At 39.3% G+C, this 26,228-nt stretch overlaps 2 protein-coding genes across 3 annotated transcripts in view; both read left to right on the top strand.

The window, feature by feature from the left end:
• Nucleotides 1-26,228, top strand: part of ubtd2 (ubiquitin domain containing 2) — a 68,667-nt gene that overhangs the window by 15,471 nt on the left and 26,968 nt on the right. For both annotated transcript variants that reach the window (XR_009425751.1, XM_059526677.1), the window contains exon 2: nt 17,322-17,558. Coding sequence is in view for 1 of the 2 variants with exons in the window: in XM_059526677.1 (XP_059382660.1) it covers nt 17,322-17,558 (237 nt within the window). In the remaining variant the exon portion in view is untranslated. The remainder of the gene's footprint in view (nt 1-17,321; nt 17,559-26,228) is intronic.
• The window catches only part of sgcd (sarcoglycan, delta (dystrophin-associated glycoprotein)), a 1,159,024-nt gene that overhangs the window by 1,124,462 nt on the left and 8,334 nt on the right, over nt 1-26,228 (top strand). The window lies entirely within an intron of this gene.

Below are 26,228 nucleotides of genomic sequence, written 5' to 3'. Positions count from 1 at the left end.
CTGAACAGATTGACATGCCCATATTCAGTTATAGTCATAGCGCCACCTATAGGCAACAGGAAGTGACATATTTTACACTTCGATAGACTACTCCTAGAAATTTTATGACATCAATGTCTTTTTGTGGTCAGTCTAATCTAAAGGCCTGTGCGATGTTAAATTGTGAAGATCTTGAGTTTTCGTTAAGGTGCGTGTCCATGGCGCCATGACAAAATTCAAAGTATCGCCATGGGAATAAAAGATGTTATAACTCAGGCATAAAATGTCCGATCTTCCCCAAACTTCACATGTGTGATAAAAGTCCTGGCCTGAACAGATCTGTAGGCCAATATTCCATCGGGTGTGGCAAAATGGCTCGATAGCGCCACCTATACACTTTCAACATAGCGCGCCTCGAGCTCCGTTTCAAGTACATGTACAAAAATCGGTACACACATGTAACACACCAGTACCTACAAAAAAGTCTCTTGGTACGAAATCCTAATCCCAACAGGAAGTCGGTTATTTTGAAATTTCCCTGCAAAATTGGCGTTGTTTTTGCCATTTTCAGGGGTTGTACTTTAACGAACTCCTCCTAGAGATTTATTCGGATGAACACCAAACTTGGTCAGTGTAATCTAAAGCCATTTGCGATGTTAAATTGCGACTTGAGGTTTCGTTAAAGGGCGTGTCCATGGCGGCCTGACAAATTTCGATGTTTCGCCATGAAAAAGGAAGTTGCTGTAACTCAGACATACAATGTCCAATCTGCCCCAAACTTCACATGTTGGATAAGACTCTTGACCTGAACAGATCTACATGCCAATATTCAGTTATAGTCATAGCGCCACCTATTGGCAACAGGAAGTGAAATATTTTACACTGCGACAAACTACTTCTAGAAATTTTATGACATCAATGTTATTTTTGTGGTCAGTCTAATCTAAAGACCTGTGTGATGTTTAGTTGTGAAGATCTTGAGTTTTCGTTAAAAGGCGTGTCCATGGCGCCGTGACGAAGTTTGATGTGTCGCCATGGGAATAAAAGATGTTATAACTCAGGCATAAAATGTCCGATCTTGCCCAAACTTCACATGTGTGATAAGGGTCCTGACCTGAACAGATCTGAAGGCCAATATTCCATTAAGTGTGGCAAAATGGCTCGATAGCGCCACCTATACACTTTCAACTGAGTGCATATACACTTTCAATGGAGCGCGCCTCGAGCTCCGTTTCCCGTACATGTACAAAGATCGGTACACACATGTAACACACCAATATCTACGAAAAAGTCTCTTGGTACGAAATCAACTAAATCAACTCGCTGGCGGTGAGCCCTGGTGCGAGGGCCCGTTCATCGCTGCTTGCAGCTTTAATTTGTTGTATTTTCCTGTCAAAATAACGTCATTCCTATGGAAGACTTCAGCTTTTAAGAACAGCTGGGTTTTCCTGTAGTGGGTTGAGTTAATGCGCGAACGGCAATCTCATTGGCTGGCGCTCACCTATTATATCTGTTTTGATTTCAGCAAATCAGTTCGAGCGAACACACGAAACCTAATTAATATTCATGAATCCAGCAGACGATTAATCCTTAGTAATCCTTAGTATGTTTTATAGTTTTTATTAGTAGGAATCGTATTATTATTATTATTATTATCATTATCTTATCAGGAGTTTTGTAAGGTTTTTTTTTTTTTCCAATTATTATTATTTTTTTTTTTTTACAGAAACACTGAATGACCAAAAAATCACCACCACCAGTCCAGTTAAAATGTTCAGTTAAAACGACTAAGCATTCAAACATGGTTATCAAGTTTACTTCTTATTACTAAAGTTCTATTCTTAAATGATACTTGATTATTATAAAGCTTGACTGACTGGCGAGTAAACTAAAATAATTACCAAGGTAATTCAATTGCCAAGGTGTCCATAGAGGGTTGTAAGTTGTTATGTAGAAACAACATTGTATCTCTACACATGTTTGACAGCTCTGGCATGACGAGACGCGTAAAAACGATATATGGACTTTTTCCCATGTGTTCCCTCAACCGCAAAAAAATAAATAAATAAAAAATACTGGTGAATCCTTTCCTTTGGAATTAAATACAACATTATTAATGCGTACGAAAACAGTGCAGTGTATCATCCGGTTGGGCTACGGAGTTGAGAGAATGAGCTGCTTCAGCAAGAGTCGGCTGTTTCAAAACCTAGTAATCTGCCTAGATAGGCAGCATTTTTGAGTATCACTGAAAGAGAAAATGTCAGTATTTCATTAAGACTTGAGATGAAATAAACTGCTTAAGTATTGTAGATCTTGTAGTATTAATTTTCACATGCAGTTACACATTGTGGGTTAAAAACAAGAAAAGTGGTTGGTAAAAACATTGAGTGACTGGTAGATTTTGAAATCCACCAGCCACAGTGGCCGGTGGGCAAAAAAGTTAATTTCCATCCCTGCTAATTAGCCTAAAACAAGAAACAATTAAAGCTGCAAGCAGCGATGAACGGGCCCTCGCACCTGGGCTCACCGGCAGCGAGTGGCTTTAGTAAATATGTGAACGGTGAGAAATATGCATTTAAACTCATAAATATAAGTGGAATATATCAATGTTTATTCCATATATGTGCCAATCTTTCTGTTGCCAGCAGGTGGCACTATCATTATAATGGAATATTGGCCTTCAGATGTGTTCAGGCCAGGACTCTTATCGAACATGCGGAGTCTGGGGAAGATTGAACATTTTATGCCTGAGTTACAACAACTTCTCTTGCTGTGGCGAGACATCAAATTTTGTCATTTTTGCCATGGACACGCTCTTTAACAAAAACTGAAGATCTCCACAATTTAACATTGCACAGGTCTTTAGATTAGACTGACCACAAAAAATACATTAATGTCAAAAGATTTCTAGGAGTAGTTTGTCGCTGCGTAAAACATGTTACTTCCTGTTGCCAGCAGGTGGCGCTATGACTATAACTGAATATGGGCATGTCAATCTGTTCAGGTTCGGAGTCTCATCAAATGTGAAGTTTGGGGCAGATTGGACATTGTATGTCTGAGTTATAGCAACTTCATTTTTCATGGCGAATCATCGAAATTCGCCAGGCCGCCACGGACACGCCCTTCAACGAAAACTCAAGATCTTCGCAATTTAACATCGCAAAGGCCTTTAGATTAGGCATACAAAATTTGGTGTGGATTTGAAGAAATCTCTAGGAGGAGGAGTTAAAATACAACACATGGAAATGACCAAAATTACACAAAATTTGCTCATAATATTAAAAATAACAGACTTCCTGTTGGGTTTAGAATTTTGCTCCAAGAGTCTTTTTTGTAGGTTTTGGTGTGTTACATATGTGTGCCAATTTTCGTGCATGTACGTGAAACATAGCTGGAAGGCTGTTGATTTTCTTAGTATAGGTGGCGCTGTCGAGCCATTTTGCCACACCCTCTTCTGAATCCTATATCAGACGAAAATCTTCACCAGGTTTGACGCGTGTGCAAAGTTTCATGACTTTTTGAGCATGTTTAAGCCCTCAAAAATGCGATTCATTCGGGAGAAGAAGAAGAAGAAGAATAATTAAAGCTGCAAGCAGCGATGAACGGGCCCTCGCACCCGGGCTCACCGGCAGCGAGTGGCTTTAGTAAATTGGTGAACGGTGAGAAATATGCATTTAAACTCATAAATATAAGTTGAATATATCAATGTTTATTCCATACATGTTCCAATCTTCCTGTTGCCAGCAGGTGGCACTATCATTATAATGGAATATTGGCCTTCAGATGTGTTCAGGGCTGCACTCTTATCGAACATGTGAAGTTTGGGGAAGATCAAACATTTTATGCCTGAGTTACAACAACTTCTCTTCCTGTGGCGAGACATCAAATTTTGTCATTTTTGCCATGGACACGCTCTTTAACAAAAACTCAAGATTGCCACAATTTAACATTACACAGGCCTTTAGATTAGACTGACCACAAAAATACATTAATGTCAAAAAATCTCTAGGAGTAGTTTGTCTCAGCGTAAAATGTCACTTCCTGTTGCCAGCAGGTGGCGCTATGACTATAATTGAATATGGGCATGTAGATCTGTTAAGGGCAGAAGTCTTATCTAACATGCAAAGTTTGGGGCAGATTGGACATTGTATGTCTGAGTTACAGCAACTTCCTTTTTCATGGCGAAACATCGAAATTTGTCAGGCCGCCATGGACACTCCCTTTAACGAAATCTCAAGATCTTCCCAATTTAACTTCGCAAAGGCCTTTAGATTTAACTGACCAAGTTTGATGTTGATCTGAATAAATCTCTAGGAGGAGTTTGTTAAAGTACAACCCCTGAAAATGCCAAAAACAACACCAATTTTGCAGAGAACATTCTAAATAACTGACTTCCTGTTTGTATTCGGATTTCGTACCAAGAGACTTTTTCGTAGATATTGGAGAGTTACATGTGTGTACCGATTTTCATACATGTACGTGAAACATAGCTCGAGGCGCACACCGTTGAACATGTATAGGTGGCGCTGTCGAGCCATTTTGCCACACCCACTTCTGAAACCCATATCAGATGTACATTTTCGCCGGTTCTGAGGTGTGTGCAAAGTTTCATGACTTTTTGAGTATGTTTAGGCCCTCAAAAATGCGATTCATCCTGGAGAAGAAGAATAATAATAATAATTAAAGCTGCAAGCAGCAATGAACGGGCCCTCGCACCCGGGCTCACCGGCAGCGAGTGGCTTTAGTAAATAGGTGAACGGTGAGAAATATGCATTTAAAGTCATAAATATAAGTGGCATATATCAAAGTTTACTCCATATATGTGCCAATCTTCCTTTTGCCAGCAGGTGGCGTTATCATTATAATGGAATATTGGCCTTCAGATGTGTTCAGGCCAGGACTCTTATCACAAATGTGAAGTTTGGGGAAGATCGGACATTTTATGCCTGAGTTACAACAACTTTTCCTGTGGCGAGACATCAAATTTTGTCATGGTGCCATGGACACTCCCTTTAACGAAATCTCAAGATCTTCCCAATTTAACTTCGCAAAGGCCTTTAGATTTAACTGACCAAGTTTGATGTTGATCTGAATAAATCTCTAGGAGGAGTTCGTTAAAGTACAACCCCTGAAAATGCCAACAAACAACACAAATTTTGCAGAGAACATTCTAAATAACTGACTTCCTGTTTGTATTCGGATTTCGTACCAAGAGACTTTTTCGTAGATATTGGTGTGTTACATGTGTGTACCGATTTTAGTACATGTACGTGAAACATAGCTTGAGGCGCACTCCATTGAAAGTTTATATGCAATCAGTTGAAAGTGTATAGGTGGCGCTATAGAGCCATTTTGCCACACCCAATGGAATTTTGGCCTTTAGATCTGTTCAGGCCAGGACCCTTATCACACATGTGAAGTTTGGGCGAGATCGGACATTTTATGCCTGAGTTATAACATCTTTTATTCCCATGGCGACACATCGAACTTCGTCACGGCGCCATGGACACGTCTTTTAACGAAAACTCATGATCTTCACAACTAAACATCACACAGGTCTTTAGATTAGACTGACCTAAAAAATAACATTGATGTCATAAAATTTCTAGGAGTAGTTTGTCGCAGTGTAAAATATTTCACTTCCTGTTGCCAATAGGTGGCGCTATGACTATAACTGAATATTGGCATGTAGATCTGTTCAGGTCAAGAGTCTTATCCAACATGTGAAATTTGGGGCAGATTGGACATTGTATGTCTGAGTTACAGCAACTTCCTTTTTCATGGCGAAACATCGAAATTTGTCAGGCCGCCATGGACACGCCCTTTAACGAAACCTCAAGTCCTTCGCAATTTGACATCGCAAATGGCTTTAGATTACACTGACCAAGTTTGGTGTTCATCTGAATAAATCTCTAGGAGGAGTTCGTTAAAGTACAACCCCTGAAAATGGCAAAAACAACACCAATTTTGCAGGGAAAATTCAAAATAATCGACTTCCTGTTGGGATTAGGATTTCATACCAAGATACTTTTTTGTAGGTATTGATGTGTTACATGTGTGTACCAATTTTTGTACATGTACGTGAAACATAGATCGAGGCGCACTCCGTTGAAAGTGTATAGGTGGCGCTATCGAGCCATTTTGCCACACCCGATGGAATATTGGCCTTCAGATCTGTTCAGGCCAGGACTTTTATCAAACATGTGAAGTTTGGGGAAGATCGGACATTTTATGCCTGAGTTATAACATCTTTTATTCCCATGGCGAGACTTTGAATTTTGTCACGGCGCCATGGACACGCCCCTTAACGAAAACTCAAGATCTTCACAACTTAACATCGCACAGGCCTTTAGATTAGACTGACCACAAAAAAGACATTGATGTCATAAAATTTCTAGGAGTAGTTAGTCGCAGTGTAAAATATGTCACTTCCTGTTGCCAATAGGTGGCGCTATGACTATAACTGAATATGGGCATGTCAATCTGTTCAGGTTCGGAGTCTCATCAAACATGTGAAGTTTGGGGCAGATTGGACATTGTATGTCTGAGTTATGGCAACTTCATTTTTCATGGCGAATCATCGAAATTCGCCAAGCCGCCACGGACACGCCCTTTAACGAAAACTCAAAATCTTCGCAATTTAACATCGCAAAGGCCTTTAGATTAGGCATACCAACTTTGGTGTTGATCTGAATTAATCTCTAGGAGGAGTTCATTAAAATACAACGCATGGAAATGACAAAAATGACACAAAATTTGCTCATAAAATTAAAAATAACCGACTTCTTGTTGGGTTTCGGATTTTGCTCCAAGAGACTTTTTTGTAGGTATTGGAGAGATACATGTGTATACCAATTTTCATACATGTACGTGAAACGTAGCTCGAGGCGCACACCGTTGAACGTGTATAGGTGGCGCTGTCGAGCCATTTTGCCACACCCACTTCTGAAACCCATATCAGACGTAAATTTTCGCCAGTTCTGAGGTGTGTGCAAAGTTTCATGACTTTTCGAGCATGTTTAGGCTCTCAAAAATGCGATTCATCTTAGAGAATAATAATAATAATAATAATAATAATAAACGGAGCAATTCCAAGAGGGTCCTCACACCATCGGTGCTCGGGCCCTAATAATAATAATAATAATAATAATAATTAAAGCTGCAAGCAGCGATGAACGGGCCCTCGCACCCGGGCTCACCGGCAGCGAGTGGCTTTAGTAAATAGGTGAACGGTGAGAAATATGCATTTAAACTCATAAATATAAGTGGAATATATCAATGTTTATTCCATATATGTGCCAATCTTTCTGTTGCCAGCAGGTGGCGCTATAATTATAGTGGAAAATTGGCCTTCAGATGTGTTCAGGCCAGGACTCTTATCGAACATGCGAAGTCTGGGGAAGATCGAACATTTTATGCCTGAGTTACAACAACTTCTCTTGCTGTGGCGAGACATCAAATTTTGTCATGGCGCCATGGACACGCCCTTTAACAAAAACTGAAGATCTCCGCAATTTAACATTGCATAGGCCTTTAGATTAGACTGACCACAAAAAATACATTAATGTCAAAAGATTTCTAGGAGTAGTTTGTCGCAGCTTAAAACATGTCACTTCCTGTTGCCATTAGGTGGCGCTATGACTATAACTGAATATGGGCATGTGGATCTGTTAAGGGCAGAAGTCTTATCTAACATGTGAAGTTTGGGGCAGATTGGACATTGTATGTCTGAGTTACAGCAACTTCCTTTTTCATGGCGAAACATCGAAATTTGTCAGGCCGCCATGGACACGCCCTTTAACGAAACCTCTAGAACTTCGCAATTTAACATCGCAAAGGCCTTTAGATTTAACTGACCAAGTTTGGTGTTGATCTGAATAAATCTCTAGGAGGAGTTTGTTAAAGTACAACCCCTGAAAATGGCAAAAACAACGCCAATTTTGCAGAGAAAATTCTAAATAACCGACTTCCTGTTGGGATTCGGATTTCGTACCCAGAGACTTTTTTGTAGGTATTGGTGTGTTACATGTGTGTACCGATTTTTCTACATGTACGTGAAACATAGCTTGAGGCGCACTCCGTTGAAAGTGTATATGCACTCAGTTGAAAGTGTATAGGTGGCGCTATCGAGCCATTTTGCCACACCCAATGGAATATTGGCTTTCAGATCTGTTCAGGCCAGGACCCTTATCACACATGTGAAGTTTGGGCAAGATCGGACATTTTATGCCTGAGTTATAACATCTTTTATTCCCATGGCGACACATCGAACTTCGTCACGGCGCCATGGACACGCCTTTTAACGAAAACTCAAGATCTTCACAACTAAACATCACACAGGTCTTTAGATTAGACTGGCCACAAAAATAACATTGATGTCATAAAATTTCAAGGAGTAGTTTGTCGCAGCGTAAAACATGTCACTTCCTGTTGGCAGCAGGTGGCGCTATGACTATAACTGAATATGGGCATGTAGTTCTGTTAAGGGCAGAAGTCTTATCTAACATGTGAAGTTTGGGGCAGATTGGGCATTGTATGTCTGAGTTATAGCAACTTCATTTTTCATGGCGAATCATCGAAATTCACCAGGCCGCCACGGACACGCCCTTTAACGAAAACTCAATCTTCGCAATTTAACATTGCAAAGGCCTTTAGATTAGGCATACCAACTTTGGTGTTGATCTGAATTAATCTCTAGGAGGAGTTCGTTAAAATACAACGCATGGAAATGACAAAAATGACACAAAATTTGCTCATAACATTAAAAATAACTGACTTCCTGTTGGGTTTCGGATTTTGCTCCAAGAGACTTTTTTGTAGGTATTGGAGAGATAAATGTGTGTACCGATTTTCATACATGTACGTGAAACATAGCTCGAGGCGCACACCGTTGAACATGTATAGGTGGCGCTGTCGAGCCATTTTGCCACACCCACTTCTGAAACCCATATCAGATGTACATTTTCGCCGGTTCTGAGGTGTGTGCAAAGTTTCATGACTTTTTGAGTATGTTTAGGCCCTCAAAAATGCGATTCATCCTGGAGAATAATAATAATAATAATAATAATAATAAACGGAGCAATTCCAAGAGGGTCCTCACACCATCGGTGCTCGGGCCCTAATTAAAGCTGCAAGCAGCGATGAACGGGCCCTCGCACCCGGGCTCACCGGCAGCGAGTGGCTTTAGTAAAGAGGTGAACGGTGAGAAATATGCGTTTAAACTCATAAATATAAGTAGAATATATCAACGTTTATTCCATATATGTGCCAATCTTCCTGTTGCCAGCAGGTGGCACTATCATTACAATGTAATATTGGCCTTAAGATGTGTTCAGGGCTGCACTCTTATCGAACATGTGAAGTTTGGGGAAGATCAAACATTTTATGCCTGAGTTACAACAACTTCTCTTGCTGTGGCGAGACATCAAATTTTTTCATTTTTGCCATGGACACGCTCTTTAACAAAAACTCAAGATTGCCACAATTTAACATTACACAGGCCTTTAGATTAGACTGACCACAAAAATACATTAATGTCAAAAAATCTCTAGGAGTAGTTTGTCTCAGCGTAAAATATGTCACTTCCTGTTGCCAGCAGGTGGCGCTATGACTATAATTGAATATGGGCATGTAGATCTGTTAAGGGCAGAAGTCTTATCTAACATGTGAAGTTTGGGGCAGATTGGACATTGTATGTCTGAGTTACTGCAACTTCCTTTTTAATGGCGAAACATCGAAATTTGTCAGGCCGCCATGGACACTCCCTTTAACGAAATCTCAAGATCTTCCCAATTTAACTTCGCAAAGGCCTTTAGATTTAACTGACCAAGTTTGGTGTTGATTTGAATAAATCTCTAGGAGGAGTTCGTTAAAGTACAACCTCTGAAAATGCCAAAAACAACACCAATTTTGCAGAGAAAATTCTAAATAACTGACTTCCTGTTTGGATTCGGATTTCGTACCAAGAGACTTTTTCGTAGATATTGGTGTGTTATATGTGTGTACCGATTTTTGTACATGTACGTGAAACATAGCTTGAGGCGCACTCCGTTGAAAGTGTATATGCACTCAGTTGAAAGTGTATAGGTGGCGCTATCGAGCCATTTTGCCACACCCAATGGAATTTTGGCCTTCAGATCTGTTCAGGCCAGGACTCTTATCCCACATGTGAAGTTTGGGCAAGATCGGACATCTAATGCCTGAGTTATAACATCTTTTATTCCCATGGCGACACATCGAACTTCGTCACGGCGCCATGGACACGCCTTTTAACGAAAACTCAAGATCTTCACAACTTAACATCGCACAGGTCTTTAGATTAGACTGACCACAAAAATAACATTGATGTCATAAAATTTCTAAGAGTAGTTTGTCGCAGTGTAAAATATTTCACTTCCTGTTGCCAATAGGTGGCGCTATGACTATAACTGAATATTGGCATGTAGATCTGTTCAGGTCAAGAGTCTTATCCAACATGTGAAGTTTGGGGCAGATCAGACAAGTCATGTTTAGTCACACTAGATCTATTTTGTCTCGAGCATCAGGTTGCGCAATCATTTTGCTCGCAACATAAGTGATGGATTATAATAGCGCCACCGCAGAAATAGGTTAAATTAAATGGTTAAAGGCAAATTAAATATAAAGGCAGTTAATAACAGCAGTAGTAAAAGATTGTTTTTTTTTTTAGTCACTGTAGTCAGTGGTTTTTAACGAATGCATAATTTTTCCTGTCCTGAGTTTGATTTAAAAACGATTGTATTGCTTTCACTTTCACTTTTTCACAGAAAATAGTCCGTTCCGTCTCTACGGTTAGAATCCTGCGTCCATAGCAACGCTCTGTTTTTCATGGCAACGATGTGAAATAACAGACCGCATTCTACATTGGAATTCAACCAAGCCATGTAATAAAAAGTTTTAAAAAAATATCTATCTACTGCGGCTCTACTACGTTCACACGCTTGTTTTCAGTCTTTCTATATTTAATTGATCAATATATCCTTATAATTCATTTAATTTTAAATAAAAATCTGAACATCATGTCTGTGTAAATTTGTTTTACCCAAAATTGTTAAAACAAATTTACACAGACATGATGTTCAGATGTAAATGTATAAACCAAAACATCTAAAATATATAATAAATTCAATTTTTATTTAAAATTAAATGAGTATGCAAGGAGAGACAATTTATGTGTAAATCAATATTTGCATAACTGCAACTCTATCTGACCCATCCCTCACTCACAGAGACAAACGCTATCTTGACTTGAAACCAGACCAGTGGAGTCTGCTTGAAGAGCTTTGCACTGCTCTTAAGCCATTTGAATGTGCCACCGTTTTTATGAGTGGGCAGGAATATATAACAGTCTCTTCATTGCCTCCACTTGTGAAAGGGCTCTTGAAGTCCACTGAAGGTGCTGCCTACGATTCAGCTTCAGTGAAGTCCTTCCAAGTCACAGCAGTTGAGCAGCTTCAAAACAGATGGAAGGAAACACTCTTTGATCAGGTAGATAATCATGTGGTTCTCTCCTCTGCTCTGGACCCAAGGTTCAGAAGACTGAAATTTCTGTCACCTGAGCAAATTATAACTGTTCAAGCTAAAGTGCAAGCTAAAGCACTTGCAGCAAGAAGGGAGATGGTGCAACAGCAAATTACCACCTCAACCATAAGAACTGCAGCTGAACCTTCAACATCTTTACTTGACTCACTCCTTGAGTCTGGAAGCAGCAGTGATGAAGAGAGTAGAGAGGAGAAAGCTGAGGAGGACCTCAACACTCAAATAAGAAATGAAGTCCTGGCTTACTTTGGTGAGAGGCCCCTAGCCAAGGAAGAAAATCCTTTGGATTGGTAGAGAGATAATAAAGATAAATATCTCACCTTGGCAAAATTAGCTAAATCCTACTTGTGTATCCCAAGCTCCTCAACACCATCTGAGCGTCTGTTTTCCGCTGCAGGTAACATAGCTTCCAAAAAGAGAGCCAGCCTCAGCCCGGTGCATGTGGACATGCTGACATTTTTGCATTCCAATTCAAAGTTTTGGAAGAGTGAATAAGAAACATGTTCTTATGAACAACACTAAACAGTGACAGTTTTCCTCTTCTTCTGCATTCTACCTCTGTATCAAAACAGTATCAAACAGTAACGTTTGTTTGTTTATTATTTATAATTTTGATATTTCAACAAAATACGCTGCTTAATATATTATTACAAACATCTTTGTGTCCTAATTTCATAATGTGAAGTTTATATGAGCAGCACAACTCAATATTTTGTTTTGTTTATTTATATTTTGGATATTTAAAGAAGTTTTATTGTTTAAAAACTGGACAAACTTTTGTGTTTTAAGGTTTAAAATGTAAAAATTAAAGATTATATTAGTAAAACTCAATGTGTGGCTTTTGCACTTTTTAAAGTACACTTTTAAACATAAATACCCTGATTTAGGGTTTTATTTAGTTATAATAAACAAAAAAATCAAACTGAATAAAAAAAAAACTGTATCCGATTAATCGGAAAAATAATCGTCCGATTAATCGATTATGAAAATAATCGTTAGTTGCAGCCCTACACTGAAGTGACGTCTCTGTTCCCTCCGTCAGGGAACGAGGGTTACCATACATAATCGAGACGTTTTTTCGAACATACGTTACAAAACGGATATTTTGACATATGTTGTATGTATTTGTTTATACAAAAGCAAAAAGAGTCAAATTCGGTGTTCAAGCGTTTTGAGACGCCTCTCTCTGTGTGAGCCCTGAACACCAGAACCCTGGAGGTGATGAATTAGGCTCTTTCACATCCTTTTCTGTTTGTTTAAACTGCGATTTGTATTTGTTCATTCAGGTGCAGGATGAACTTCGCAAAGGAGAGCTCGGTTTAGTTTTGCTGTCTGTGAGATGCAGCTCTCTGCGTGCGCACTGAACACAAGCGCACGAGTAACCAACTACTCAATTGAGCTTTTCCACGTCTTGTGTTTGGATGCCTAAAACTCATTTGAATGTTTAAATTGGCATGGTTTAAAAACGTGAAAATGGTTAGCTTTTGTGATGACGCATAGCCCGTCAACTGTCCTGAGCGTCTTTTTTGGCTGGCCTTGAGATCGCCGGGGGCTCCCCCCTCAGCTGTGGGCTCCTATAATTATCACCACTTTTCACCCCACTAGCGACAGCCCTGGCAATGTTATGAACACATTAAGTCTGAAAAAGATTGAACAGTCATGCATGCATTCATTTGTCCATTAAGAGTTGAGTTTGTGTAAGATGTTGCACTACACATCGCTGTCACTCAGAATACTTATTTCTCTGAATAAATATCAGATGTGTTGTAGTTTGTATCAGTTTTAAGGTTTCAAAATATGAATTTGAATGAATCTCTGTGATCTCTCTTTGCTTCACCCACTGCTGCTGCATCCAAATGTCCTAAGGAATTTTTATGAAAGTCACAGGCCAAACCTTACTCTTGAGGTTTGTTAATCCATGCATTATTGAACTCAAGGTTAGATTATTGTAATGCTTTATTGGGTGTTTGTTCTGCATGCTTAGTAACCAAACTACAGCTATTCCAAAATGCAGCAGCAAGAGTTCGTACTAGAACCAGGAAGTATGACCATATTAGCCCGGTCCTGTCAACACTGCACTGGCTCCCTATCAAACATCGTATAGATTTTAAAATATTGCTTATTACTTATAAAGCCCTGAATGGTTTAGCACCTCAGTATTTGAATGAGCTCCTTTTACATTATAATCTTCTACGTCCGCTACGTTCTCAAAACTCAGGCAATTTGATAATACCTAGAATATCAAAATCAACTGCGGGCATCACATCCTTTTCCTATTTGGCTCCTAAACTCTGGAATACCCTACCTAACATTGTTCGGGAGGCAGACACACTCTTACAGTTTAAATGTAGATTAAAGACCCATCTCTTTAACCTGGCTTACACATAACATACTAATATGCTTTTAATATCCAAATCCGTTAAAGGATTTTTTTAGGCTGCATTAAGTAGGTAAACCGGAACCGGGAACACTTCCCATACCACCTGATGTACTTGATACATCATTAGAAGAATGGCATCTACGCTTATATTAGTCTGTTTCTCTCTTATTCCGAAGTCACCATAGCCACCAGATCCAGTCTTTATCCAGATCAGAGGGTCACTGCAGTCACCCGGATCCAGTATGTATCCAGACCAGATGGTGGATCAGCATCTAGAAAGGACCTCTACATCCCAGAAAGACAGCGGAGACCAGGACAACTAGAGCCCCAGATACAGATCCCCTGTCTCAGATGACCACCAGGACAAGACCACAGGAAACAGATGATTCTTCTGCACAATCTGACTTTGTTGCAGCCTGGAATTGAACTACTGGTTTCGTCTGGTCAGAGAAGAACTGGCCCCCCAACTGAGCCTGATTTCTCCCAAGGTTTTTTTCTTCATTCTGTCACCGATGGAGTTTTGGTTCCTTTCCGCTGTCACCTCTGGCTTGCTTAGTTGAGGACACTTCATCTACAGCGATATCGTTGACTTGATTGCAAATAAATTCACAGACACTATTTAAACTGAACAGAGATGACATCACTGAATACGATGATGAACTGCCTTTAACTGTCAATTTTGCATTATTGACACAGTTTTCCTAATGAATGTTGTTGTTGTTCAGTTGCTTTGACGCAATGTATTTTGTTTAAAGCGCTATATAAATAAAGGTGACTTGAATTGAGGTTGGTGAAGGGCAGAAACTGCATTTTGACCAATGATAGGTCATGTCCTTCCCGGGCTTGGTGCCAAAAGTCTTCTTCTTGCCCTCGTAAGACGTGTACGGCTGTTGTCCTAGTGTCTTTATCAGATAGTGTTGGACAGTTTGCTTATGTTAGTCCTACAAGATCCAATCAAAATGTAGCAAACCTTAGTACTAGTGTTGTCAAAAGACCCGGTACTTCGGTACCAAGTCGGTACTAAAAAAATGAAAATGTGACTGTACCAGGTTTCTTTAAGTACCGGTGGTACCGAGGTCCTGTTCAAACCCGGTTCTTGACGCATACAGTGATATGATTACCGCGAAGCAGAAGACGCGGACGGAATCTCAAAATCCAGTCATGAAAATGAAACTTACATTTTAATATGGACAGTCAAAGAATTTGTCAAAGTTAGCATAAATTAATCAAATCAAATCTCCATATGGACCAGTATTTTTAAATGTTAAGCCGCAAAAGTTGGTTGAAATCTGAATCCTGCATGTTCTGCGTGTCTCTTTGTGAATGAATGAAAGCGACCCTCTAAATTGCGAGTACACCACTCGCATACGCTACTAAATCTTCCTTCTGGCGACTAAATGATTTCTAATATTAGCCAATGGCTAATAAATTCTCAGATTTTACACGCCATTGTGTGAGTTGGAGGCTACGTATAAGTTTAGCTCAGATATATGTTCACTCGCCGAACACTCTGACTGAGCGCTTTAAAGTTTCACTCTCAGTCAGGTGATCTGTATGATTCAGTTCATCTCAATGGATGCACAGCGAACCTGTGTTTAATGTACCTCTAGTGTGAAGGCGCACAGATCGCTGTCGCTTTCTCTCACACACACACGCAGACACCGAGAGAGAATTGACGTACTACATTTAAACTATTCTTGGTTGTATTTTCCTGTCAAAATAGTGGCATATCTATGGAAATCTTCAGCTTTTAAGAATAGCTGGGTTTTCCGATAACGTTAGTGTGTGGAGTTAATGCGCAAATGGCAATCTCATTGGCTGGCGCTCACCTATTATCGTTCGTTTTGATTTCAGGAAATCAGTTCGAGCGAATGCACAAAACCTGATTAATATTCATGAGTCCAGCAGCTAATTAATCCTTAGTAATCTTTAGTGTGTTTTTATAGTTCTTCTTATTAGAATTCATATGAATATTATCTTATCAGTATTCTTGTTAGTTTTTCTCACCTCCTTTTTTTTTTACAGAATCACTGAATGACAAAAAAAGCACCACCACCATTCCAGTTAAAATGTTCAGTTAAATTGACTAATATGCATTTAAACATGGTTATCAAGTTTACTTCTAATTACTAAAGTCCTAATTATATATCAGTCTGGCGAGTAAACTAAAATATTTAATGGCCAATGGCGATTCAATTGCAGAGGTGTCCGTAGAGGGTTGCATAGACTGAAGCGCGTGACATTTGCAGTAATTTCAGCATCTGCCATCTCAATGAGGACATAAATACATAAACAACATCACCAGAACTGTTCTGAGTCACTTCACAAGCATTTTACCGTTTCATTTGAGTAAAACCAGTGTCAGTTTAAAGGTATTCACGGCAAACCGTCAAAATAAGTTCATTTTTACAAGAAGGCATTGTGTTAGAAATATTACTATTATTTAGTAGAATGTATGTTATACTGCTACTATTGTTGAAAAAATTAATAAAACTTTTTAAAGAAATAAATCACACAATATTTCTTCCATGTTTTAATTTTAATAGCAAATCCTTTATTTACCAAAAAATAGAATGTGTTCAAATTTCATTAATTAAAAGACAAAAAAAAATTTGGGTGAAACTTGTTTACTGTTTATTTGTAGCTATAATTGTATTACTTGTAAAAAAAAAAAAAAAAAAAACTTTAATCACAATTTTAAATAAGTATAAAGAATGGCATTGGTTTTATTTTTAGTGATAAAAAGTGCTAATTAAATATAATTTTATTAGCATATTGTGTTTTGCTTTGGTACCGAAATTGGTACAGAGAACCGTGGATTTTCACTGGTATCGGTACCGAATACTGAAATTTTGGTACCGTGACAACGCTACTTAGTACACTATTTTGGTCAGAGAGGGATGTGGAATGTGCTGTCCACTACACTAGCATTTTATAAAAGTCACAAGAACTGTGACACTATATTACAGTGCTTTTAAAGGGATAGTTCACCCAAAAATGAAAATTATGTCATTAATGACTCACCCTCATGTCGTTCCAAACCTGTAAGACCTCCGTTCATCTTCGAAACACAGTTTAAGATATTTTAGATTTAGCTTCCTGTCCCTCCATTGAAAGTGTGTGTACGGTATACTGTCCATGTCCAGAAAGGTAATAAAAACAGCTCTCGGACTAAATTTAAAATATCTTAAACTGTGTTCCGAAGATGAACGGAGGTCTTTCGGGTTTGGAACGACATGAGGGTGAGTCATTAAGGACATAATTTTCATTTATGAGTGAACTATCCCATTAAGGTTAAAGAGATTTCAGGCATTCACATTTTGATAATTTGCTTTATTAAATTATTGGCTACATATTGGTGTTACATATCCTATTGGATCTTGACCTTTTTGTCTCTGTTTTACAGTTGCTCTGGGGCGAAACCAGCCCCTGAAGAGAGAGAAGCCCAAATGGAAGAGCGACTACCCAATGACCGATGGGCAGCTGCGCAGCAAGCGTGATGAATTCTGGGATACAGCACCAGCTTTTGAAGGCCGCAAGGAAATTTGGGATGCACTTAAGGCGGCTGCCCAGGCCTTTGAAAGCAATGACCATGAGCTTGCTCAAGCCATAATTGATGGTGCCAGCATAACATTACCACATGGTAAGAGGCGTGTGCTTTTTTTACCGCCGTGAGGGCCGCCGCTTCTGCGTCTGCAAAGTGCATTTGCAGCTTTTGACCACTGAGTGGTGCTTTAACCACAAGTTATCAAACAAACGCATCAAAGCACATTTTCGCAAATACACTAAGTAGACAGCCTAAAGGCCCTTTTTACCGCTGCGGGTACCGCCACCGCGGCGTCTGTAAAGTGCATTTCCAGCTTTTGACCGCTGAGTGGCGCTTTAACAACAAGTTATCAAACAAGCGCATCACAGCACATTTTCGCAAATAGACATCAGTTTTGCCTCGCTGATGTGTTACATTTGACGGCTTCAGTCACGGAAAATGAAAGAAAAAGACTATAGTTAAAATATTTAATATATTTAAAATGTAATATTCACAGATGAAAGTTTGGTACTTATGAAGTTATGTGCATTTACATTTACATTTATTCATTTAGCAGACGCTTTTATCCAAAGCGACTTGCAGATGAGGACAGTGGAAGCAATCAAAAACAACAAAAAGAGCAATGATATATAAGTGCTATAACAAGTCTCAGTTAGGTTAACACAGTACACGTAGCATGGGATTTTAAATAATATAATAAAAAAAAAAAAAAAAAAAAGAAAACGAAAAAAAGAAAACCGATAGAATAAAAAAAGATTAGAGCAAGCTAGTGTTAGAGATCTTTTCACATACACACACACACACACACACACACACATACAATTGCATAATAAATGAAAAGAAAATAGAATACAAAAAGATTAGAAAGGTAGTTAGATTTTTTTTAAAGAATAGAATTAGAATAGTGAGTGTTAAAGTTAGAGGGTCAAATAAAGATGGAAGAGATGTGTTTTAAGCCGATTCTTGAAGATGGCTAAGGACTCAGCTGCTTGGATTGAGTTGGGGAGGTCATTCCACCAGGAGGGAACATTTAATTTAAAAGTCCGTAAAAGTGACTTTGTGCTTTTTTGGGATGGCACAATCAAGCGACGTTCACTTGCAGAACGCAAGCTTCTAGAGGACACATAAGTCTGAAGTAACAAATTTAGGTAAATGGGTGCAGAGCCAGTGGTAGTTTTGTAGGCAAACATTAATGCCTTGAATTTTATGCGAGCAGCTATTGGAAGCCAGTGCAAATTGATAAACAGAGGTGTGATGTGTATTCTTTTTGGCTCATTAAAAATTAATCTTGCTGCCGCGTTCTGAATTAATTGTAAAGGTTTGATAGAATTGGCTGGGAGTTGTGCAGCATGTTTCGAAAGAAAGGTTGATGGTTGATGTGCCTAACTTGATGGTGAAATTGTGATGAAATGATGGATTTGCTGGAATCACAAGCAGTTCTGTCTTGGCAAGGTTGAGTTGAAGGTGATGGTCCATCATTCAGGAAGAAATTTCTGTTAGACAAGCTGAGATGCGAATAGCAACCGTCGGATCATCAGGATGGAATGAGAGGTAGAGTTGTGTCATCAGCATAGCAGTGGTATGAAAAGCCATGTTTCTGAATGACAGAACCTAATGATGCCATGTAGACAGAGAAGAGAAGTGGTCCAAGAACTGAGCCCTGAGGCACCCCAGTAGTTAGATGTTGTGACTTGGACACCTCACCTCTCCAAGATACTTTGAAGGTCCTATCTGATAGGTAAGACTCAAACCATTGAAGTGTGGTTCCTGAGATGCCTTTTGCCAGTAGGGTTGATAGGAGGATCTGGTGGTTAACCGTGTCAACGGCAGCGGACAGATCAAAGCAGGATAAGTACTGAAGATTTGGATTCTGCTCTTGCCAGTCTTAGAGCTTCAACAACTGAGAGCAAGGCCGTCTCAGTTGAATGTCCACTTCTGAAGCCAGATTTGTTGCTGTCAAGGAGGTTGTTGTTTGTGAGAAATGTAGAGACTTGGTTGAACACAGCTCGTTCAAGTGTTTTTGCAATGAAAGGAAGAAGGGAAACTGGTATGTAGTTCTCTAAAAGAGATGGGTTGAGGTTGGGTTTCTTAAGTAGTGGAGTTATACGTGCCTGTCTAAATGATGAGGGAAAAACACCAGTGTGGAGGGATGTGTTGATGATGTGAGTGAGTGCAGGTACAACTGCAGGAGAAATGGCTTGAAGGAGATGAGATGGAATAGGATCAAGCGGGCAAGTAGTAGGGTTTTTAGAAAGGATGAGTTTTGAGACTTCTGCCTCAGAGAGTGAAGAGAAGGATGTAAATGAGTGTATGTTTGCTGGTGATATGACCTTGACTGATTGTGGTGTGGAAAATTGTGCACTAATGTGTTTAATTTTATTAATGAAAAACGTTGCAAAGTCATCAGCTATTAGAGATGAAGCAGGAGGTGGAGGAGGAGGACAAAGAAGTGAGGAAAATGTTTTAAAAAGCATGCGAGAGTTAGACGAATTGTTAATTTTGTTATGGTAGTATGTCATTTTAGCAGTGGAGACATTAGCAAAGAAGGAAGATATTAGTGACTGATACACATTAAGGTCAGTAGTATTTTTGGATTTGCGCCACACCCTTTCAGCAGCTCTAAGCTTAGAACGGTGTTCGCGTAGAACATCAGATAACCAAGGGGCAGAAGGGGTGTTACGGGCTGGCCTGGAAGATAAGGGACAAACAGTGTCTAAACAAGATGTAAGAGTGGAGCAGAAGATCCAAAGATGCAAACAGTTTAGGGGAAGGAAGTGAAGATGAAACCATTGCAGATAGCCGGGAGGGTGAAAGTGTGCGTATGTTACGTCGAAAGATGACATGTGGAGGGGTAAGTGATGTGGCAGGGACCATGTTGAGGTTAAGAATGAGGAGGAAGTGATCCGACGTGTGCAGTGGAGTAACCAGAACATGATCAGTAGAGCAGTGTCGTGTATAAATAAGGTCCAGTTGGTTGCCTGATTTGTGAGTAGCAATAGTTGACACTCGGTTGAAATCAAAAGAGGCAAGCAGAGTGTGGAAATCAGCAAACAGAGGTTTATCTAGATGGATGTTGAAATCTCCAAGCATAACTAGGGGAGTACCATCATCAGAAAAGGTTGAGAGCAACACATCTAATTCATCCAAAAAGTTACCCAGTGGTCCTGGGGGTCGATAGACAACTACAAAATGTATTTTAAAAGGGTAGGTAACAGTAACTGAATGAGATTCAAAGGAACTGTTGATACCCAAAGATGGTAAAAAATTTAATTTCCAATCATTAGAGATGAGCAGACCAGTACCTCCACCTCTTCCAGTCAAACGGGGGGAGTGGGAAAATGAGAAATTATTGGAGAGTGCTGCAGGTGTAGCAGTGTCCTCTGGTTTGATCCAGGTCTCTGTTAGGGCCATGAGATTAAGCTTTGAATGACTAATAATAGAAGTAATGAAATCGGCTTTGTTTGCAGCAGACTGGCAATTCCAGAGACCAATAGAAAAAGAAAGTAGTGTATTAGCAGATATAGGCAAAGTGTGCAGGTTGTTAAGATTGCGCTGTCTACATTGTGTGATGTGTGGTTTGTGAGTGGTAGTGATAGTAGGGATCTGGAAACACATAGTAAGATTTGGTTATAAACAATAAACAACTGAAATAGAAATGAAACAAAGAGAAGGAAAAAGAGATTAATCAAAAGGGTTTAACTGGAGGGTTGCCGCGGTATACTAATCTTTTTTAAACCCGACAAAACGGAAATTGAATTCAGCTGAACGCACTTTACTGTTTATCACAACAAAGGTCTAAGCAAGCGCACAACACTGACAACGTATGCGATAGAGTACGAGACCAAACGCAACACGTCTCAACACTGTAAACAAACAAGTGTTTCCTAGCAACGACAACTGCGCTAAATATTAATGAGACAAGAAATAAATACACTTACGATCTGCTTTTAACTCCCGCTGATTTAACTGCTTCTCACAAAGGGTATTTCTTTACACTCTCTTGGCTGGCGCTTGAACGCACTTTACTGTTTATCACAACAAAGGTCTAAGCAAGCGCACAACACTGACAACGTATGCGATAGAATTTTTTAATCATATATTAGAACGAATTCAAGCAGGATAAATGTCAAGCCTGTGCCTGAACCTGTGATTATATTTTCTCTAAGCTACATGGTATTAAACCATATTTTAGATTTTATACATTTAAAAGGTGTGCAGTATTATTTATATTATATGGAATATGTTTTATTTTATTCAAAAGAAATTGTGGTTTACTTTGCATCCGAGCATTAAAAGTGGTAGCCTATTTTAGGGGGGTAGGCTACATGGATTAATATGCAATGTCAATATTTTCATATATTATGCCTATATTTTAATTTATATTTTAAAATTCCTTTAATAAAACAACATGCACTTTTGTTATTCGTTACCTGTCCTTTATTTTGACAGATAACTTCTTGGAAAAAAGACATTTGTCTGTAAACTGATTAAGAAATTGTTGCATGTTTAAACGTGAAGGGCTGTATAATTTCGTTCACATTAATTATGCCTAATTAGCCTAAAACAAGAAACAAATAAATTAAACCTGCACGATTTAGCTAAACCTTTGAAACTCCTAATGGACGGATTAATAAACCGTCCTCATGATTTAAACTCAAGTTCTCTCATTATAATCAACAAATTGCACACAATGTAAAAAAGAGCATCATTAACTGACAACATAAGTGATTTTAAAGGGAGCCTTCTTTACTTGCTTTTAGTGCTGGGCGATAGCATATGACCTAAAAAAAAAAAAAATGATTTACATCGATTTTAAAATCAATATTCAAATGACAAAGAAATTTTTCAAAACAAGTTTTAATATAGTTATAAACTTATAACTGAGACAAGATGATAAAAAACTGTAATGTTATTACCTTAATGCTGGAAAGAACTTTATTTTATAATTTTATTATATATTATTTTTGTTATTTATTTTTTGTTAATACTAGCCCATCAGCTGTGCAAATATTGTTTGTGAGGAAAATAACAGTACATTTTTGTCAGTTATTTTATCTAAACAGATCGATTAATTTCTTCAAGATTTCAAAATCAAATAGCCTACTGATAATGTAGTAGCACTGTAAGATCACATTTGTTTGAATGCATTATTGCTAAAGCGATTGCGTGTGAATTTGCTTTATCTGTTTAAATCATGCTTTAACCCGAAAATAATCAGCAAAAGAAACAGAAAAACTCATATAGCCTTTAACATCCCGCTTGACTATTGCAGTCATTATAACCTGATCAAGCCATAGCTAAAAATGTTTAACATGAATTCTTGCTGAATATGCAGTTATATTACGGGCTGTTGGCATGAATTGTACTGGTGATGGAGGCTCCAGTCAGAATCACACCGCTCCGCTCATCCTTTGCTCGGCGGCGTGTCTCTGTCAGACTCACGGGGGAGGGTTGAGCCACTCTGAACTATTTTACGAAAATCATTGTTATTTGTTATCGTGGATGTTTGAGGAAGGCTTTAAGACCAAGCGGAATCCTCTGTTCCCGCCTCACAGTTGTGCGGGACTCGCTCAGTGATGCAGCTTCACTGTCTGCAGTTTGACTTTACTGAATCAGATTGAGGCGAATACAACTTATTGATCATGAGACCAACATTTAGCAAGCAGGAAAACATTCATTCTACCTGAAGGAAGACGTATTTATTAAGCTAATGCTGTTAAATAGAGAGAGAGAGAGAGAGAGAGAGAGGGGGAGATAGAACCAGTCTAGGGCTATTCTTAAACTTGGAGCTCATTATATTGAAGTACAAATCCAAACACCAGAAATGTTATGCATTTTATGAATAATGAAATGTTATGAAAAGTATGCATTTTATTTATTCACAAGCAGTATGGTTGTTGGTATTTAGCAGTTAAAACCTCTTTTTAAACTTGACTTTAAATACTATTGAACTAACTTTTAAATATCAAGGAGTTTATAAATTAAAAAGGATAAAATGTCACAGTGCATGTTAAATAGCCTAAATGAACTTGTGTTAATAATATAATTAGAACTAACAATATAATTCGATATATTTACATGAACAACTCCTGTATAAAATGGGACAGCAAACTTTATATCAAAATTTTTAAATCGTCCACAGCTGAGCAACGTGAGAGGGGGATCTGCGCCAGAGCGCGTGAAGTGAATGTGATGAACGAAGTCATTTTCAGATGCAATGAAAAAAAATAAATGAAAAAATAGCCTAGATTAGGCCCATGCAGACTCTGCTCTGAAGTATATAATACTTATAGTGTTAACCCAGAGTAACAAATTTTAACGGATTAATCGCCTTTTTTCATTTGCTACATGTTTTCTTTATTTAATTTTAAACACGCTAAAAAATAAATTAAGTTTGTGAGAGAAAAAAATATATATATGAGTCGTGTATAGGTTTCATTTTAATGTATTAATCATCTATTTTACATTTACATTTAATCATTTAGCAGACGCTTTTATCCAAAGCGACTTACAAATGAGAACAATAGAAGAAGTCAGGTCAACAAGAGAACAACAACAGTATACAAGTGCCATGACAAGTCTCAGTTAGTCTAGTATAGAACGCATAGGTAGGTTTTTTTTTTTTTTTTTTTTTTTTTTATAAATTAAAAAGACAAGAAAAGGAAAAGTGCTAATGTTAGTTGGTTAAGTGCAGGCGAAAAAGATGGGTCTTAAGCTGTTTTTTGAAAATGAGTAAAGACTCAGCTGTACGAATTGAGATTGGGAGGTCATTCCACCAGCTGGGCATAGTCCAGGAAAAGGTCCGTGAGAGTGATTTTGAACTTCTTTGGGATAGTACCACAAGGCGTCGATCACTTGCAGAGCGCAAACTTCTGGAAGGCACATAAGATTTAACCAATGAGTTTAGGTAAGTTGGTGCCGTGCCAGTGGTTGTCTTGTAGGCTAGCATCAGTACCTTGAATTTGATGCGAGCAGCTACTGGTAGCCAGTGTAACCTGATGAGGAGAGGAGTAACGTGAGCTTTTTTGGCTCATTGAAGACAACCCTCGCTGCTGCATTCTGGATCAATTGCAGAGGCTTGACAGTACATGCAGGAAGGCCCGCCAGGAGAGCATTACAATAGTCCAGTCTGGAGAGAACAAGAGCTTGGACAAGAAGTTGGGTTGCTTGCTCTGACAGGAAGGGTCTAATCTTCCTAATGTTGTATAAGGCAAACCTGCAGGACCGGGTAGTTGTAGCAATGTGGTCTGTGAAGCTTAACTGATGATCCATCACAACTCCTAGGTTTCTAGCTGTCCTCGAAGGAGTAATGGTTGATGAGCCCAGCTGTATAGAGAAGTTGTGATAAAGCACTGGGTTAGCTGGAATCACCAGGAGTTCTGTCTTCGTAAGGTTAAGCTGAAGGTGATGGTCATTCATCCAGCTAGAGATGTCACCCAGACAGGCTGAAATGCGAGCAGCTACCGTCGGGTCATCTGGTTGGAATGAGAGGTAGAGTTGGGTGTCATCAGCGTAGCAGTGATAAGAAAAGCCATGCTTCTCCATGATCCTAATGATGTCATGTAGATTGAGAAGAGAAGTGGTCCAAGTACTGAGCCTTGAGGAACCCCAGTAGCAAGGTGGTGTGACTTTGAAACATCACCCCCCCAAGACACAATGAAGGATCTGTCAGAGAGGTAGGACTTAACCCACAGGAGTGCTGTTCCAGAGATGCCCATCTTTCTAAGGGTGGACAGGAGAATCTGGTGATTAACAGTGTCAAAAGCAGCAGAAAGGTCCAGTAAGATGAGTACCGAGGATTTTGAAGCTGCTCTTGCTAGTCGCAGGGCTTCAGTAACCGAGAGCAGAGCAGTCTCAGTTGAGTGGCCACTTTTGAAGCCAGATTGGTTGCTGTCCAGGAGGTTGTTCTGTACAAGGAACATAGAAAACTGGTTGAACACAGCTCGCTCAAGTGTCTTTGCAATGAATGGAAGAAGGGATACCGGTCTGTAGTTTTCAAGAAGCGCTGGATTTAGAGATGGTTTCTTGAGCAGTGGGCTTAGCCCAGCCTGCTTGAATGCTGAGGGAAATGTTCCAGAGTGAAGAGTGGAGTTGATAACGTGAGTAAGCGAAGGTATGACTGAAGAAGAGATCGCTTGAAGGAGGTGAGTGGGGATCGGATCAAGTGGACAAGTAGTAGGATGATTGGACAGGAGAAGTTTGGAGACGTCCATCTCTGAGAGTGGGGAGAAGGAGGAGAAAGAGTGTGCGTCGGTCATTGTGAAGTTGTCCTCAGTCTTCGGTGTGGAGAATTGGACGCTGATGGATCTTGTCTTATTTGTGAAGAAAACTGCAAAGTCGTCCGCTGTAAGAGTCGATGGAGGAGGTGGTGGCGGCGGATTAAGAAGAGAAGAGAAAGTCTTGAAGAGTGTCCGAGCGTCACAACAGCTGTTAATTTTGTTGTGGTAGTAGGATGTTTTAGCCGTGAAGACATTTGCAGAGAAGGAAGAGAGGAGAGACTGATACACACTGAGGTCTGTAGAGTTTCTTGATTTCTGCCATTTCCTCTCTGCAGCCCTGAGTTTAGAGCGATGTTCACGGAGAACCTCAGACAGCCAGGGGGCAGATGGGGTGGTGCGTGCTGGTCTAGACAACAGTGGGCAAAAGTTGTCCAAGCAAGATGTTAAAGTGGTGCAAAGAGTGTCCGTAGCGCTGTTCGTGTCCAGAGCAGAGAACTGAGAGAGTGCAGGAAGCGAGGATGAAACCACAGAAGATAGGCGAGATGGA

The sequence above is a fragment of the Carassius carassius genome, chromosome 36 (assembly GCF_963082965.1).
Source record: "Carassius carassius chromosome 36, fCarCar2.1, whole genome shotgun sequence".
Taxonomy (NCBI): domain Eukaryota; kingdom Metazoa; phylum Chordata; class Actinopteri; order Cypriniformes; family Cyprinidae; genus Carassius; species Carassius carassius.
This window is presented reverse-complemented; position numbering and strand designations above follow the sequence as displayed.